This window comes from Vombatus ursinus, unplaced genomic scaffold (genome assembly GCF_900497805.2).
Source record: "Vombatus ursinus unplaced genomic scaffold, bare-nosed wombat genome assembly UNPS02011369.1, whole genome shotgun sequence".
Classification (NCBI taxonomy): Eukaryota; Metazoa; Chordata; class Mammalia; order Diprotodontia; family Vombatidae; genus Vombatus; species Vombatus ursinus.
This window is the reverse complement of record NW_020951147.1, coordinates 3,823,413-3,838,628: the sequence shown is the minus strand read 5'-3', so window position 1 is coordinate 3,838,628 and position 15,216 is coordinate 3,823,413. Positions and strand designations below refer to the sequence as shown.

The window sequence follows — 15,216 nt, the reverse complement described above, 5'->3', positions numbered from 1 at the left end:
TGTGTGGGTGCACGCGCGTGCGTGCCTCTGTGGGTGTGGGTGTGGGTGGGTGCGTGCGCGTGTGAGACAAGGACAAATGTGGGACAGGTTGTACACACGCAGCAGAATGGGTTAAAGCCTTGTCCTTTCTCTGGCGCCTTGAAAGGCTGCCACATTGAGCCCTCAGGGGGCTGGCCCAGGGTTCTCCTATTGCAGTGGGGCTGGGAGGGAGCTGCTGGGGCTGGTGGAGGAGTTCACCTCCTAGGCCAGGAGTTTCCACCAATCGCAGCGCAGAGAGTGGTCCAAGAACACGCCCCCTCCCAGCTCTGCAGCAGAACGCCCGCCCGGGCCCTCCTGGCTTTGCTGCTCTCCACACCCGCAGCCCCTCTTCCCCTCTCTCTATCTTTTTCTCTCCCTTTTTTCCTTCTGCCTCTTTTCTCTTTCTCTCTTTCCCTTCTTCCCGTTTCCCTTCTTCTCGTCTCTTTTCCCTTCTCTCCTCTCTCCTCTTCACTGTCTCTCTCCCCTCTCCACCTTTCTTTTCCCCTGTCTCCCTCACCTCTCTCACTCCCCTTTTCCCACTCCCCCCTCCTCTTTCCTCCTCCCTCTCTTTTTCTCTTTCTCTCTCCCTCCTCCTTCTCCTTTCTCCCTCCCTCCTTCTCTCTCTCTCTCTCTCTCTCTCTCTCTCTCTCTCTCTCTCTCTCTCTCTCTCGCGCTCTCTCTCTCTCTCTCTCTCTCTCTCTCTCTCTCTCTCTCTCTCTCTCCCCCCTGCCATCTTCCGTTGCAAAGCATTTCTGGGAGCTGCATGTGAGTGACGCAGTAGCATTGTTCACAGGCACAGGAAGCTGTGACTGAGCTGTGCTGAAGGGCTGGGGACGGGGCAAGCACACTCGCCCGCCCGCCCGCCTGCCTGCTGCTCCTCAAGGGCTCTGGAGCAGGCTTTCTCAGCCCAGGGGCTTTGGGGACGCCTGCACTTGTGCGGTACGTTCCAGATTTCAGAGAGAGAAAATCCACGTAGCCCGGGACAACTTCCAGCGCAAACACGCAAACAAAGGCTGGGGAAACTTGAACCGAGAGTCGCTGCGGCCCCGGAGGGAAGAGAAGCCCAAGGTCAAGGCAGCCGGTGAAGCTTTTCAGGTTTGGGGGCGGCTGGAGCTGGGGCCTTTGTTCGGGGAGGGGGAAGGACAGCGCTTGGGATCTTGCCTTGTGGCATCCTTGGTGCCCTGGCTCTGTGGGAGAGCCCTGGCTTTTCTCCTGCCTGCCCTGCTGCGCCCATCACCCTGAGGGCCTTTGCTGATTCACTACTGGCCTCCTTCCCCTCCCTTTTTTTTCCCTGGGAAAATGCTTGGGTCTGAAGGTTTCCCCAGCCGCCTGGGGCCCGGAGGTCCTTAACCCGGGAAGGGTGTTGTCCTTCCCTGAAGGGCCTCAGCTGGAGCCTGCCCACGGCTTCAGAGGGAAGCTGGGTGTGGGGCCAGGGGGACCGGCCCCTTTGAAAGAGCAGGCCTTGGAAGGAAATCTGCATTTCCCTCCACACCCACACATATCTCCCCGTCCCTCCGTCCCTCCCTCCCTCCACACCCTCACTTGGCTGAGGGTTCCCCTCTGTCCCCTTAAGCTAAATGCAGATCTGGGAGCCAGCGAGCAAGCGCAGTCTGCTTTGTTCAGAGTGGAAAGTCCCTGTTTGTGGACAGCTCGGTTCTGCTCAGGCAGAGGAAATGGGCAGAGCCCCGCAGCCCAGCCGCCTGTGCAGAAGGGCTCAGGAGGGAGGCGAGGTGGGGGAGGGGAAGCTCACCTCACTCCCCAGCCACCTTCTGAATGGATCTTAATTTTCCCCCCTGGGGAGATGAAGAGCCTGGTCCTGGGCCTTGTCCCACGTGGCACCAGCACCCCGCCTCCTCACCCCTACACAGTGTGGTGCTAACAGGAGGCTCCTGAATACGATGCCATAGCAACATGAAGTAAATAAAACACGTCCGCAAATGGAATCAGTTTGGGGGAGGGTAAGAAGCATCTGGAGACTTGGCCTGGGACATGTTTGTTGGGAGCTTCCTGGGTGAGGGGGTTCTGCCAGGCGCCAGCTGCGGGGGCTTTGTGGACTGGGTCAGCTGCAGCCCAGGGATCGTCCTTGCTTCAGGAAATCTAGAGAGCGGTTATTAGACAGGAGAGAGGCTGCTGGCTGAGGTGGCCTGGCCACCCGTGGGAGGGAAGAAGGGAGCCGCCTTTCTTCCATGTTCCCTTGCTGCCTTTGAGCTCAGGAGGTCAGCACAGCAAAGATCTTCTTTCAGCCGCTGGACGGACTTGGTCTCAGGATTTTTATGTCTGGGTATTGACGCAGCGTTTGTTTCGGACATCTCTGAACATCTCTGAAAAAAGGCACACGTCAGTCTGCCCTGGATGGACTACAGTAGCATTGTCTCCTGAATCATTTACCCCTGGACTGGTGCTGGGTGGAGGGGAACACATAATGCTTCCGTCTTCTTTTGTTCTTTTTAGATATTTATTGTCTGTGTTCTGGCCTTGAGAGCTATGGTTCTTAAAAGGGGGGCCCAGGGACCCCTAGAGTCCCCAAGAACTTTCCAGGGGTCCACAAGGTCAGAACTGTTTTCCTAACAGTTATTAAGGTATTTCTGTTTCTAATATGGTGGATATCAATAGGCCGCCTTCAGGCTGTTGGGCAGTGGTGAGAGGGGGGGTCCTCTGTAATTCTTAAGAGTGTAAAGGACTCCTGATCCTAAAAAGTATGAGATCCTCGAGGGTTAGCGTCGCGATACTGTTGTTGGAAATATATCATTCTACTGGTGTGTCACTGTCGTCATCCTCAACCCCCCCCAGCCCTAGCAAAAGGAGGCCGTGATTGGCTGCCGGATGTCTCTGTAAAGGCGGGGTGGGAGGATGTCAGAGATTGCCCTCCCTTAGAGGAATGCGTTCGTCCAGAGCTCTGGCTCCATAGCGCACTGTTCCTGGGTCAGTGCAGCTGACCAGCGGAAGGAGTAGGTAAGCAGAGAGCCCGGTGTCTGCCGTGCACTGCGTTAGACTGAGTTTCAGTGATGGCGCTGCCACTGGTTTTCTTCTTCTGCAGTCAGCACCCAAACAGAGGATGAAGAAATGCCAGTGGGGTGAGGAGTTCTGCCCTCACCCTTCTGGCACTCAAGGGGCTCTGCGCGGAGCCCTGGCCCTTGTTCATGCTGCTCTACTTTCTCTCTTCTTTTGTCACAGATACTGCTGGAGGAGCTTGCCCACAGTGATCCCAAGTTAGCCCTCACCGGAGTCCCCATAGTACAGTGGCCCAAAAGGGACAAGGTAAGAGATTCTGTCCAACTTCAGGCTTTTCCTGGGGGGCAGCAAAGAGCTCTCCTGGCTGGGGGCCAAAGCTGCTGCCTGCCAGCCCACCCCCAGTTCTGCTCGAGTTCTGTGGCCAGGTTAAGTTGACCCTTACCAGGGGTGCTTCCCCAAGGTCACTGCTATGCCAGGGTGCTTGAGCTCCAACCCTAGTGTGTTCAGTGAGTCCGTTGAGCCTTTTAGGAGTGGTGTGGTTGTTCACAGAGTGGGTGAGGCATTTGACAAAGACCTGAATCCTGCCATTTTCAATTTGCCTTTTTTTGGGGGGGGTGGGGGTGTCACTTAAGATTTTCCTTCATTTTTTAGTTTAGTGAAAAAGAAGAAAAGCAGTCATGAGCCTGTGATGCCCATAAACAGTTTGCTGCCTTCGGTGGGTCGAGGCAGATGGTGCTGCACTAAAATCCTGTTTTCCATCTGATCCTAAGCCTGGAGCATGTTGTGGTTAAAGTGACAGTCCTTCTGCTCCTAATTGTGACCCTGTAAATACAGCTAACATGTGCATCCCCACTTCAGAGTGCGGGGAGCCCAGATTTCTGATGTGCCAACACCAAACATAAAGACGCGTGACTGAAAGTTGGCACCTTCCGAATTAGAGTACAGTGGGTAGAGCGCGGAGCCTGGAGTCAGAAAAGACTGAAGTTCAGATCTGGCCTCAGACATTTACTAGCTGTGTGACTGTGGGCAAGTCACTTCATCTCGGATTCGGTTTCCTCAACTGTGATTGGGATGACATTAGCACCTGCCTTCCACGGTTATGAGGACCAAATGAGATATCTTTTTTTGCAGGGGAAATGTGCTTAGCACACACTGTTTAGCATACAGTAGGTGCTATATAAATGCTTATCCTCTTTCCCCTTACCCCAAGCTTGATCAGTCACCCTAGGTTATTTTGTCCATGCTACACGCAGTCCTGTTTTAGGAACAGTAGGGAGTTAGAGGAAGTCAGATATGGCTTCTGCCCTTAAAACAAAAGTTAACAGAATAAATACAGATGCATACATGTGTACACAAGTATCCTAGTCCCAACCCACCAGACCTTGGTTCACCACTATTTCCTGTCAGACCTTCAGCCAGCCCCTCCAAACTCTGCCCCACCTCCACTTGTCCCATGTCTTTCCCCGGAACTGATCAATGGTGATCTCATCTGCAGCGCCGTCACCTCCCTCCCCGCCCCCCCCCCAATAATTTCACCCTTCCCTCATTGCCATACACACACACACCCGCCCCTGTGTTAGAGGGTGCCTGGCACATGTTAGAGCTTAAATGTGAAGTATTCTGGGTATGGCAAAGATTAAAACAGTCCCAGCCTTCATGGTTGCAGTGTACTTCACACTGTACATATCCACAGCCCCTGTGCCTGGGAGGTACTTTATGCTATCTTTATTTTACAGAGGAAGAAACTAAAACAGAGAGAGTTTCAGTGACTTAAGAGGCAAAGTCATGACTGAGTCGTGCAGCTTGCAGGTGTTAGGGGCAGGGCTTGACTCTCGGGTCTCCCTGACCTGCAGTAGATGAGGCTGAGTTTTGAAGGCTAAGAAAGGGAGGCAGTTTATCTGAGAAAGCATCTCCCTGGTTTCTCCTCCCTGAGGAAAGCTCCTGGATCCAGCTAACCCCTCCATATTCTGTTTGCAGCTTAAATTCCCCACACGGCCCAAGGTGCGGGTCCCCACCATTCCTATCACAAAGCCTCACACCATGAAGCCTGCTCCTCGACTGACCCCAGTAAGGCCTGCTGCCTCGCCCATCGTCTCAGGAGCCCGGCGGCGGAGGGTCCGATGCCGCAAATGCAAGGCCTGTGTCCAAGGCGAATGTGGTGTGTGCCACTACTGCAGGGACATGAAGAAGTTTGGGGGGCCTGGTCGCATGAAGCAGTCGTGTGTCCTTCGCCAGTGTTTGGCAGTGAGTGTTCTGCCTTGCTCGGGGGGAGGGACTGTCTGAGTCCCCAGGGTGGAGTTGTGGAGCAGGTGGAGCAGAGGAGGCTTTGTCCCTCCTCAGCGATCTCTGCTAAGGGATAGAAGCTGAAAGAGAAGGCATTTGGGGTTGCCTTCTTACTCTCTCGTCCCCAATTCACCCCGTTCTTACCCCGGGGGGGGTTGGGTCTATGCAGGTCAGAAAGGGGTGTCATTGACTCAGGCTTTCATCTGCTGCTGCCACCCACCCTGACCTAGTGATTGTCCTGCATCTTTCTTTTGACCTCCCCTGACCTTTCTTGCCCTTTGTAAGCTGGCCAGAGGCCTTTAGGAAGCTAAGTTAACTGCAGACCTGCACTCTCCCTGATTTCTGTCTTTGCTTCTCTTTTAGCCTCGACTACCTCATTCGGTCACGTGCTCTCTCTGTGGAGAGGTGGATCAGAATGAGGAAACCCAGGACTTTGAGAAGAAACTCATGGAGTGTTGTATCTGCAATGAGATCGTTCATCCTGGCTGCCTGCAGGTGAGAAAGCCCCTGCTCCTCGGAGGTGGGCAAAACAAAGGAATAAGGGGCACGTTTTGGCTGGAGGTCATTGGCGTACTTGTGGAAAATAGAGGAGATCTGGAATCACTTCCCGTGGTTCATTGCACGTCATCACCATGGGCACTGTGACAGCCTTCAAGGCTCTGTCGTCTCCATCCTGTTGGGTCTTTAGCCACTTAGTCGTATGTCCTAGAGACTGAGGTCAGATCCAAGGTAGCCATTTCCCCTCTTGGAATGGTGTTCCTGGCTGGAAAAATGGGGACCTGGGAACAGCCATACCCCCTCAAATGTTGAGATCCATTTAAAATGGCAGCAGAAAACTGGGGAGCCAGAATGGGACCGAGGGCAGAGAATCTCAGGGGTGGGAGGCCCTCCGAAAGCACTGGTGCCCCCATCAGTCCCTAACCGGGAATTCCCTCTGACGATCTCTGCAAATGGTCACTTGGCATCTCCTCAAAGCCTTCCAGTGAAGGAGGCTTCACATCCAGAGCCGAGCCATTTCACTTTGGAACATTTCTGAAGGTTCCCCAGCTGCTTCTGACTCTTCGTCTTCTACCCATTGCCCCTAGTTCTGCCTTCTCTGGCCAGTAAAATAAGGATAACTTCTCTCCCTCAAGGTAGACCTTCAAATGCATAAAATCCCTCTAAGTCTTGTCTCTTCCAAGGTAAAGCTCCCCAACTCAGTCCTTGTGTGTAGTCTGCAAGTCCTCCTTGCTTTACTAGCTACTGGTGCTGTCTAGCTGGATGGTGCCCTTCTTAAACTATATCACGCAGAATCGAATAGAGCGTCCCGACTGTGTCTGGTCATACCCCCAGGAGGAGAGTTGTGGAAAAGGCCAAGGTTGGAAGTAGGTCCAGCTCTTCTGTGTGTGCCAACCATGATCTCCAACTCCTTGAGCAGATTAAAAAACAACCAGCAGTTGGATGGTGGTCAGATCTCTAGAAAGCCCAGGGGCTCATTTAACTGTGTCCTCCCTGTTGTCTAGTACTTTCTTGGCTCAGCAAAAGTGAGAATGTCTTTCTCACAGCATTTACCAGAATATTGACTTTGCTGAATAGGGCACTTGGTGAGGTCGCTCCCAACCCTATGATGATTGGAAAAGAGGCAGAGTTAAAGGGTGGTGATTGATCCCTGCCTGTGTTTGCAGATGGATGGAGAAGGACTGCTCAATGATGAGCTGCCTAATTGCTGGGAGTGCCCAAAGTGCTATCAGGAGGACACCTCAGAGAAGGTGCAGGTGAGTGGCCCAGACCCTGGCTTCTTCCCTCTCCAGGGACTCCTGACCCCCCCCCCACACACACACACCCTCTTTCATTTGTTATATTCATGTGGTTGCACCATTGTGCACCCTCATTCAAGTGCCTTTCTGCAGCTGGCCTTGTTCTGGAATTAGAAGGAATTCTAATTCTGGAATTAGAAGGAATTGGTCATAGCAGGGGCTGGAGGACCAGCTTATTTGAGGAATTGAAAGGTACCTACAGAGGGAAAAGGGTCAGATGTAGTTGAGATACGGCCTTCAGGAATGAAACCTCATACCTTTTGGTGGACAGTGGCCAACTCTGCGGTACCCTTGAGTTTCCAGACCAGTGAGTTCCCATTTTGGCCATCCCCCCCTTAACATGGCCTTTGTAGAACGCTCCATAGGTAGGGAAGCTCTGCCGTCTTACTGGGCCAGCTGTGCTGTGACCCAGAAGAGCTGGGCAGCCTGGCCTGGAAGGGCCAGGAAGACAAATGTGTCCTCTCTGAGAGCTTGGGTCTGTCCCACTGTCCCCATAGGATGGAAGAGGGCTGAGTTAGGAGGCGGTTGAGGTCAAACCTAGGCAGCTTAGCTATTAGGAATCTGTATTTTTATAGTTTCTCGTTCTGTGAGATGGATTTCAGTCAGCTGCATTTTAATTTTGCCTTCTCACTAAGATGGACCCGAGCCTCTGACTACCGTGGCCTTGAGGCTGGGAGGAGAGACCCTGAAGATTGCCTGCAGAGCGGGGTTTTTTCCACGTTGGAAAGTTTTGATTTTAGTGTGAGGGTTCACCCCGATACTATCTGTCCAGGAAAAGCCATAGTTCTTGAGAAGCTATGGTAGATGGGTTTACTCTTGGAATCTTTGGGCCCCAGAGTCTGTCCCGTTACCCCCAGGGTCAGGCTTTCGAGTGTGCCTGACCAAGCCTTACTCCTCAGGTTTTAAGCCTGGGCAGAGTTCCATCCAATAGCAGCCTCACTGCTGCTGCTGGGGGGCCAGATGCAGTGTCTGCTCCTTTGGAGCTCTTGAAACCGAAGGAGGTGAACAGCAGGCGAATTTGGGCTTGGGATGGACCGAGTGCTGTATTAGCATGGGAGGCTGGCCCCGCCCACCCATGCCACGAACAGAGCTGGCTTTATCCTGGGGAGAAGGGTTAGAGCCTAGGGCCCGGGCAGCAGCTCCTCATTAGAACCAAGAGGATTTGTCCTAGCACCTAGAGAATCTTCCTTTGGGTCACTAATAAGGTCACCTGATGGAAATTTGGAAAGAGCAGGCACAAATTGCCTTTTCTCGGGCCTCTTTTGCAGAAGCGTAAGATGGATGACAGTGATGAAGATGTGGTCCAAGCCAAAGTCCTGCGGCCTCTACGGAGCTGCGACGAGCCCCTCACGCCTCCCCCTCACTCGCCTACTGCCATGCTTCAGCTCATCCATGACCCGGTGTCCCCTCGAGGCGTGGTAACCCGGTCCTCCCCAGGAGCTGGTCCCAGTGACCATCACAGCGCCAGCCGGGACGAGCGCTTCAAACGGCGGCAGCTGCTGCGGCTTCAGGCCACGGAGCGCACGATGATGCGAGAAAAGGAGAACAATCCCAGTGGTAAGAAGGAACTCTCCGAAGTCGAGAAGGCCAAAATCCGGGGGTCCTACCTCACGGTCACACTGCAGCGGCCAGCCAAGGAGCTGCACGGAACCTCCATCGTGCCCAAGCTGCAGGCCATCACGGCCTCCACGAACCTCCGCCATTCTCCCCGCGTACTGGTGCAGCACTGCCCCACACGAGCTCCCCAGCGGGGGGATGAAGAGGGCCTGGCCGCCGAGGAGGACGAGGAAGACGAGGACGAGGAGGAGGAGGACAGTGCAGAGGAGGGCGGGGCAGCCAGACTGAACGGCCGGGGCGGCTGGGCACAGGACGGGGAGGAGAGCTGGATGCAGCGGGAGGTCTGGATGTCTGTCTTCCGTTACCTCAGCCGCAGAGAACTTTGTGAATGTATGCGGGTGTGCAAGACGTGGTATAAATGGTGAGCATGGCAGGAAGGGGGCCGGAGAGCAAGTGCTGCCCGTGGGACGGGGAGGAGGGGAGAATTCTCTCTCCCTTCACCTCTCCTCGGATTTCTGGCATCCAGTTCAGGCCGCTTGGTCTTGTCGGGAAGGGCAATCTCATCAGAAAGCTCCTGCCTCTCAGGGCCAGGTCCGGTTCCTGCTGGTAGCCGGTCTTACTGCCAGTAGAGCTCGTTGGGTCTTTGGGTTATCGGGTGAGGAGAAAGGACTCGGGCTGCCTTTTGCCTTTCTCCCCTCTGCTTCCTCTGTCCCAGTCCTCTTTTTGCTGGGAATGGAAGTCTGAGTCAAGGGACAGGGTTGTAGAATTTCTGTTAAGGCCACCATGTCTCGTAGCTGGAAATCTCCCTGCACGGCACCAACACCAACTTGGACAAATTAGCAGAAGTCAGTGTTCAGATTTTCTTAATTCATAGGCTATTCACAGGAAAACATCTGTGCCCATCTTCTCTGAGTAATTTAAATATAATTAATAATCTCATGCCTCCTTACCTTCATCAAGTCTTCCGTTTCATGTTCCTACTTGGAAACAACAGTCTTGTGCTGAGCTGCTGGACCTCCATTTCTTTGTTTGGTTTTCTGATAACTCTGGTTCCTGTGAACCAAGGTCGTTCAAATGAATATTCTTTTCTTTTTTTAATGATCTTAACATAATAATTAGATGAGTCTAAAGGCAAAATGATGGGGAATCAAAGAAACCTCCTTATTCCCACAAGGTAAAATGTGATCTCTTGGCAAATTGGTACTGATTTCTTTTTCCCAAAACCCCAGTAACCCATCCTTGGCCCTGAGACACTCATTGCCTGTCTCTTTGCCAAGCTCTGTTAGGAACAAGAGAAAACTCTTTTGGTGTCGCTCTGTGTGTACCGCTAGGAAGCCCTCCTTTTCGCCCCCAGACATGCAATGCCCACTTCAGAGTTTCCCCATTGCCGCTCCCAGCTCACCTTGGAGGCCAAGCCCAGAGAGGGTGGCATCTGGCAGCCAGGGAGTCAGACGTGCTACTCATCAGACAACACATTCCTACAGGCCCCTCCCTACAGAGGGAGAGAGCAGAGGCGACCTTGCCCGGCCGCGGTGACGGCCCCGGCGATGGCAGAGGCAGCCTGCGGCAGTGGCCTGGGCTCAAGGGGGTTGAGGCAGGCCCGCACGAGTAGTGATGAGCACCTCAGAAACCTGAGGTGACCGCCCCAGGAGGACTCAGGAGAAGTTTTCAAATGCTACCCTGAACATCTAGAGGAAAGGAGAGCTATCCTTTACAGAAACACTGAAAAAAATCAGCTCCTAAACCCTGGGTGACTTGATTTTGCTGTGCACATTCCTGGCCAGCGTAGGTTTCTCCCACCCTTCGGAGTGGTTGCCCTAGGAAGTGGAACCACAGTAAAGACCGTTACCTAAATGACTGAACCCCCCAAAGCCCCTGGGGGCCAGCAGACTCCTGTAGGACGTCCCGGGTCAGGAGTCTGTGGCAGCGCCAGTGGGGAGAGGCGCGGCAGGGGCTCACGGTTTGGGGTTTGGTTATCGTCACCTTCTCCAGGTGCTGTGACAAGAGACTCTGGACGAAGATCGATCTGAGCAGGTGCAAGGCCATCGTCCCCCAGGCCCTGAGCGGCATCATCAAGAGACAGCCGGTCAGCCTGGACCTCAGCTGGACCAACATCTCCAAGAAGCAGCTGACCTGGCTCGTCAACAGGCTCCCCGGTGAGTGCTCTGGGAGGCAGCCGTGGAGCAGGACATGGAACAGCAGAGGGAGAAGCCAGAGCCTCTGCTTCAGCATCTTCCTTCGCCAGGCCTATCCCTGAGCAGGCATCCAGCTGAGAGTGGGAGCCAGCCTCGCACCCAGGGCCCCCGTGGGGGAAACCCGAGTCTGAAACGGACCCCTTGTCTCTTGCAGGCCTGAAAGATCTCCTCCTAGCAGGCTGCTCCTGGTCTGCAGTTTCTGCTCTCAGCACCTCCAGCTGCCCCCTTCTCAGGACCCTGGACCTTCGGTGGGCTGTAGGAATCAAGGACCCTCAGATTCGAGACTTGCTGACCCCCCCCGACTGATAAGCCTGGTAGGCATTGATCTCCTTGAGCATTCAAGCAGGGCAGCCTGGGGCCCGTGGACCCTTCTCAGAATCGTGTTTTTAAATGTATCAAATATGTAAGATTACCAAGGAAACCAACTGTCACTATATTGTTAAAACAAGTTCTCGGGCCCCAGATTCAAATCCTCCATTAAAAGGGCCTCTTGGCCTAGATCTGCACAGCAATCATATGCTGATAAACACAGCTCAGAGATGGGTTAGATTTAAGTCCTCACAAGTGAACATGTGTATACAAAGAAACCATTGTTTTGAGGTTCTTGTTGGGACAGAAGATAGCTGGGGACATTCTGGGAAGGCTTTCTACTGGAGGTAGGTTTCTGGAATCTGTTGAGATGTTGGGGTGGGGTGTGAGGAGGATCTTGGTAACGCCCTAGTAATATGGCACATGTGGGGGGGTGGGAGAGAGAGCTCTTGGTTATGACCCAGGCCTTGGGGGCTCCTCTCAGCTGGAATCTGCTGGCATTGAGAGAGAAACAGATGAGTGGAGCCCAGGGCTAAGATTTTTGAGCCCCTCGTGTTTCCATAGGTCAGGACAATCGCAGCAAGCTCCGAAACATGACTGATTTTCGGCTGGCTGGCCTGGACATCACTGATGCCACCCTCCGCCTCATCATCCGCCATATGCCGCTTCTGTCTCGACTCGATCTCAGTCACTGCAGCCACCTTACAGACCAGTCGTCCAATCTGCTAACGGCTGTCGGCTCTTCGACACGCAACTCCCTCACGGAAATCAATATGGCAGGTGTGGCCATGGGCTCTGGTCGGCCTTGGGCTTCCCCCAGTTCGAGCCCTCGCAGAGCTGGTGGACCTGCCGGGAGGGAGCACTCGGGCGAGTGACGGAGGCAGCCTTGGCTCAGATGGGCTGCTGCTGGGGGTGGGGCAGGGCTGCCCTCATAGCCTCTCTTTGTCCATAGGTTGCAATAAGTTGACAGACCAGTCCCTGTTGTATCTACGGCGCATCTCTAATGTCACCTTGATTGACCTTCGAGGCTGCAAGCAGATCACCCGGAAGGCCTGTGAGCATTTCATCTCAGACCTGTCCATCAACAGCCTCTACTGCCTGTCTGATGAGAAGTTGATCCAGAAAATCAGCTAAAGCCCACTCAGCCCCAGACTGAACAGGAAACAGAAACCTCCCCCCCCCCACTCCCCACCGTGGAGAGCTGCTCCCCCCAGTCTGCACGGGCTTCGAGGCCGGCCTCCCACTCCCCACCATGGAGAGCTGCTCCCCCCATTTGGCACGGGCTTCGAGGCCGGCCTCCCACTCCCTTTGCTCTCCCATCCCTGTCCCCTTCCGGCACAGCAGGATAGGGGCAGAGAGGGTGTTCCTGCTGCACGGTCCTACAATGACCGAGCACAGGGATGACCCACCTGCTCCCTTCTCTCCTTCCTTCCCTCCCTCATTCCTTCCCTCCCTCTGTTGAAAAAGGGATAGGAAAAAAAAATCACAGGAGGTGCTGTTGAGGTGCTCACTTGGAGACCAAGTTCATAGTTGGGGGTGCTGTGCCAACTTAATCAGCACAGCCCCCTGCCCCACCCTAGGCCACCCTCTCCCCTCTCCTTCCATCTCCCATCAGGGCCTGGGCCGAGCATTGTCCTTGGGAAGGAAACAGCTTGCTCTGCTGCAGACGGGCCCTGCCTCAGTGGCTGGACTTTTCCTGGGGTGTTCAGTGGTGTGTCTCCCTCGTCAGGCTCTGCCCGGCTTATGCAGATGGTGGCACTGGCCCCCGGAAGGCCAGACCCTGCAATCACACTGGTGCTGTTGAATTTCCAGAAACCTCCTCCATGTCTGTCCCCACCATCTGCAGCTTGACACTGTCCAAGGCTCACAGTTCCACAAACACCGCCTCCCTGTACTTTGCCCTGAGTCCACGGCACGTGGCTGTGCACTTAATCAGCTGCTGCCCTGTGGACGTGCCAGGGTGGCCATGTGGGGGGGGGGGGAGGACTCCCGGGCTGAGCTCCAGCCCCAAGGTCCCCCTGCTGAAGCCCCTCTCCTCTTCTTCCCCCTTTGCCCGAGATTCTTTTTTCTCTCTCTTTCTGAGGAGGGCTTTTCCCGGGGTGTGTGTGCTTGGAGGGAGCCTGAGGCTTCCACAGAGCTGGGGGGTGGGGGGTGGGGGGTGGGGGGAGGATGAGGACCAGGCCGGGTCCCTGCGCTTCCAACGGCCTGCGAGGGTCTTGTCTTTGTGTATAGTCTGGTGACTCAGTCCTTGTTCTTCAGCTTAGAGAAATGCTACGCTTTGGCTCTCCCCCTGCACAGCCACTAGCTACCTGCCCGCAGCCTGGACCCCCAGACCAGGGGCAGGGAGGGAGGGGGTGGTCTGCATGTGCCTGTTTGTGTAGGCTTTGGGGAGGGCTGGGGTTAGTTTGTGCTCCCTCCCTGCTGCACCCCGTCAGCTGCCCCCCACCCCCGTTCTTTTGCATTGAGCAGGCCGGTCCAAAGATCCTCTCTAGGGCAGCAGAGAGCTTTTTGCACTTTAAAGAGAAAGAAAAAAAGGTCGTGATTTCTTTTTGGGTCAATGTGGAAGTGAGAGGAGGTGCTCACAGCAGCTGCCTGTGGCAAGAGCTTATAAATGTTATACGCAAATTTGCACTCTGCTCCCCAATCTGTAAGGATGTTGATAGCACAACCTTCTCCCCTCTTCTTTCCCAGCTGCCCTTCAGTTCCCTTTCTAGACCCCCGGTCCCTGGCTTTCCTCTCGACCGCAGCCCTCCACGGGGCAGGGACGAGGAGCCAAGCCCAGCAGCCCACGCCGGACGCCAAGGGCACCCTTGCTCTTTCCAAAGCCGTAGTGTGCAGAGGGGGACTCCCATGGTGGCCACTTACCCCAGCTTTGACTCCTGGCCTTGACTTAAATCTCCAGAAAAAAAAAAAAAAAAGAAACGAGTCTCGGGGAGGGAGTGGGTAGGAGATGGCAGCCTGGGGTGTTCTGGCAAATGTGCTAATGATCCGGGCTGCACCTTCCAAGGGGTGTGCTCCCTTCAGCCCCGACCCCCGGGCCCCGGGCCCCAGCCCTCGCAGCGTGGGGCTAGATGCAGAGGGAACGTCAGGGACTTGATTCCAGAGTGCCTCCGTTGGGAACTTCTCTGTAAAGAACCCTGGGTATTGAGCAAAAACCTTTATTATTAATATTATTATTGCTAATGACCTGTAATTGGAAGCTTCCTGCCTTGTTTGGTTGCGCCTGTGGAAAATACTGAGAAGACGACTTACTGTTTGTTTTTTGCCTTTTTTGTAAAAGGGGAGGTGGAGAGACCCCTTCACAGCAGGGATTGTGCCGGGAGAGTGCCTTTCCAAGCCGATTGGGGATTCTTCATTTTCAGCTTGGAAAAATGGAAGCATTTCTCCCGCGCACAGAAATGGGAGCGCGCAAGCCGCAGCAGACGGCCCCAGCTTCCCCCTGCTGGGGTTTGCTTTCATTTCGGAGGAGAAGGGAGGGGACGGTGGCTTTTAGAGGGGACGGGGTCGCTCCCTGCAGTGCTGGTGGTGGCAGTTCTTGAGTTCCTGCCTTGGGGCCGGGGAGGAAAAACGGTGACTTCAGTCGCAATCCTTACAGTCTGCTCCTAGACACGACCTCCCCAGGGAAGTCCACGGCTCCGGAGACAGCAGGGAGAGGCTCCCGGCCTCCTGCCTCCACCTTTCTGAGTACGGGGGTGAGAACCACAAAGGAAAGGAAGAAAAATTCTATATATATATAAATATATATATAATATAAAATCACTTGGTGATTAAAAATAACTGCTCCATAAATAAAACTCCTAAAGTCACTATGTTTAAAGGGTTTGGTTGTGCTTTTTGTTTTCCCGGAGAAATATTGTAAATATCTATTTTTTGTTGCTGATTTAGAGTCAATCTCCGATGTTGTGCTCAAAATTTAAATTAAATGTAAGCATTAAAGGGGATAAGAAGACGTCGTTGGCATCTCCGTTGACACCTCGGGGTTCTTGAGGGCAGGGCGGGCGAGCGAGGAAGGAGAGCCGTTCGCCGGGCCTGGCCTCGTTTCTTCCAAGTCCTCCACCCTTGGTTTTAGAGAAGAGCAAGGTCGTTTTTGCTCTGGGTATTATAGG

General features: G+C 54.3%; 1 protein-coding gene across 1 annotated transcript in view; it reads left to right on the top strand.

Annotated features, from left to right (window-relative positions):
• The window catches only part of KDM2A (lysine demethylase 2A), a 93,301-nt gene extending 80,596 nt beyond the window's left edge, over window positions 1-12,705 (top strand). The window contains 10 exon segments of the mRNA XM_027856044.1: window positions 3,193-3,276; window positions 4,948-5,214; window positions 5,617-5,748; window positions 6,918-7,007; window positions 8,318-9,027; window positions 10,599-10,762; window positions 10,956-11,095; window positions 11,097-11,115; window positions 11,675-11,890; window positions 12,063-12,705. Coding sequence (XP_027711845.1) covers window positions 3,193-3,276; window positions 4,948-5,214; window positions 5,617-5,748; window positions 6,918-7,007; window positions 8,318-9,027; window positions 10,599-10,762; window positions 10,956-11,095; window positions 11,097-11,115; window positions 11,675-11,890; window positions 12,063-12,244 — 2,004 coding nt within the window. The 3' untranslated portion in view covers window positions 12,245-12,705.
• Window positions 12,706-15,216: the final 2,511 nt, after the last annotated feature.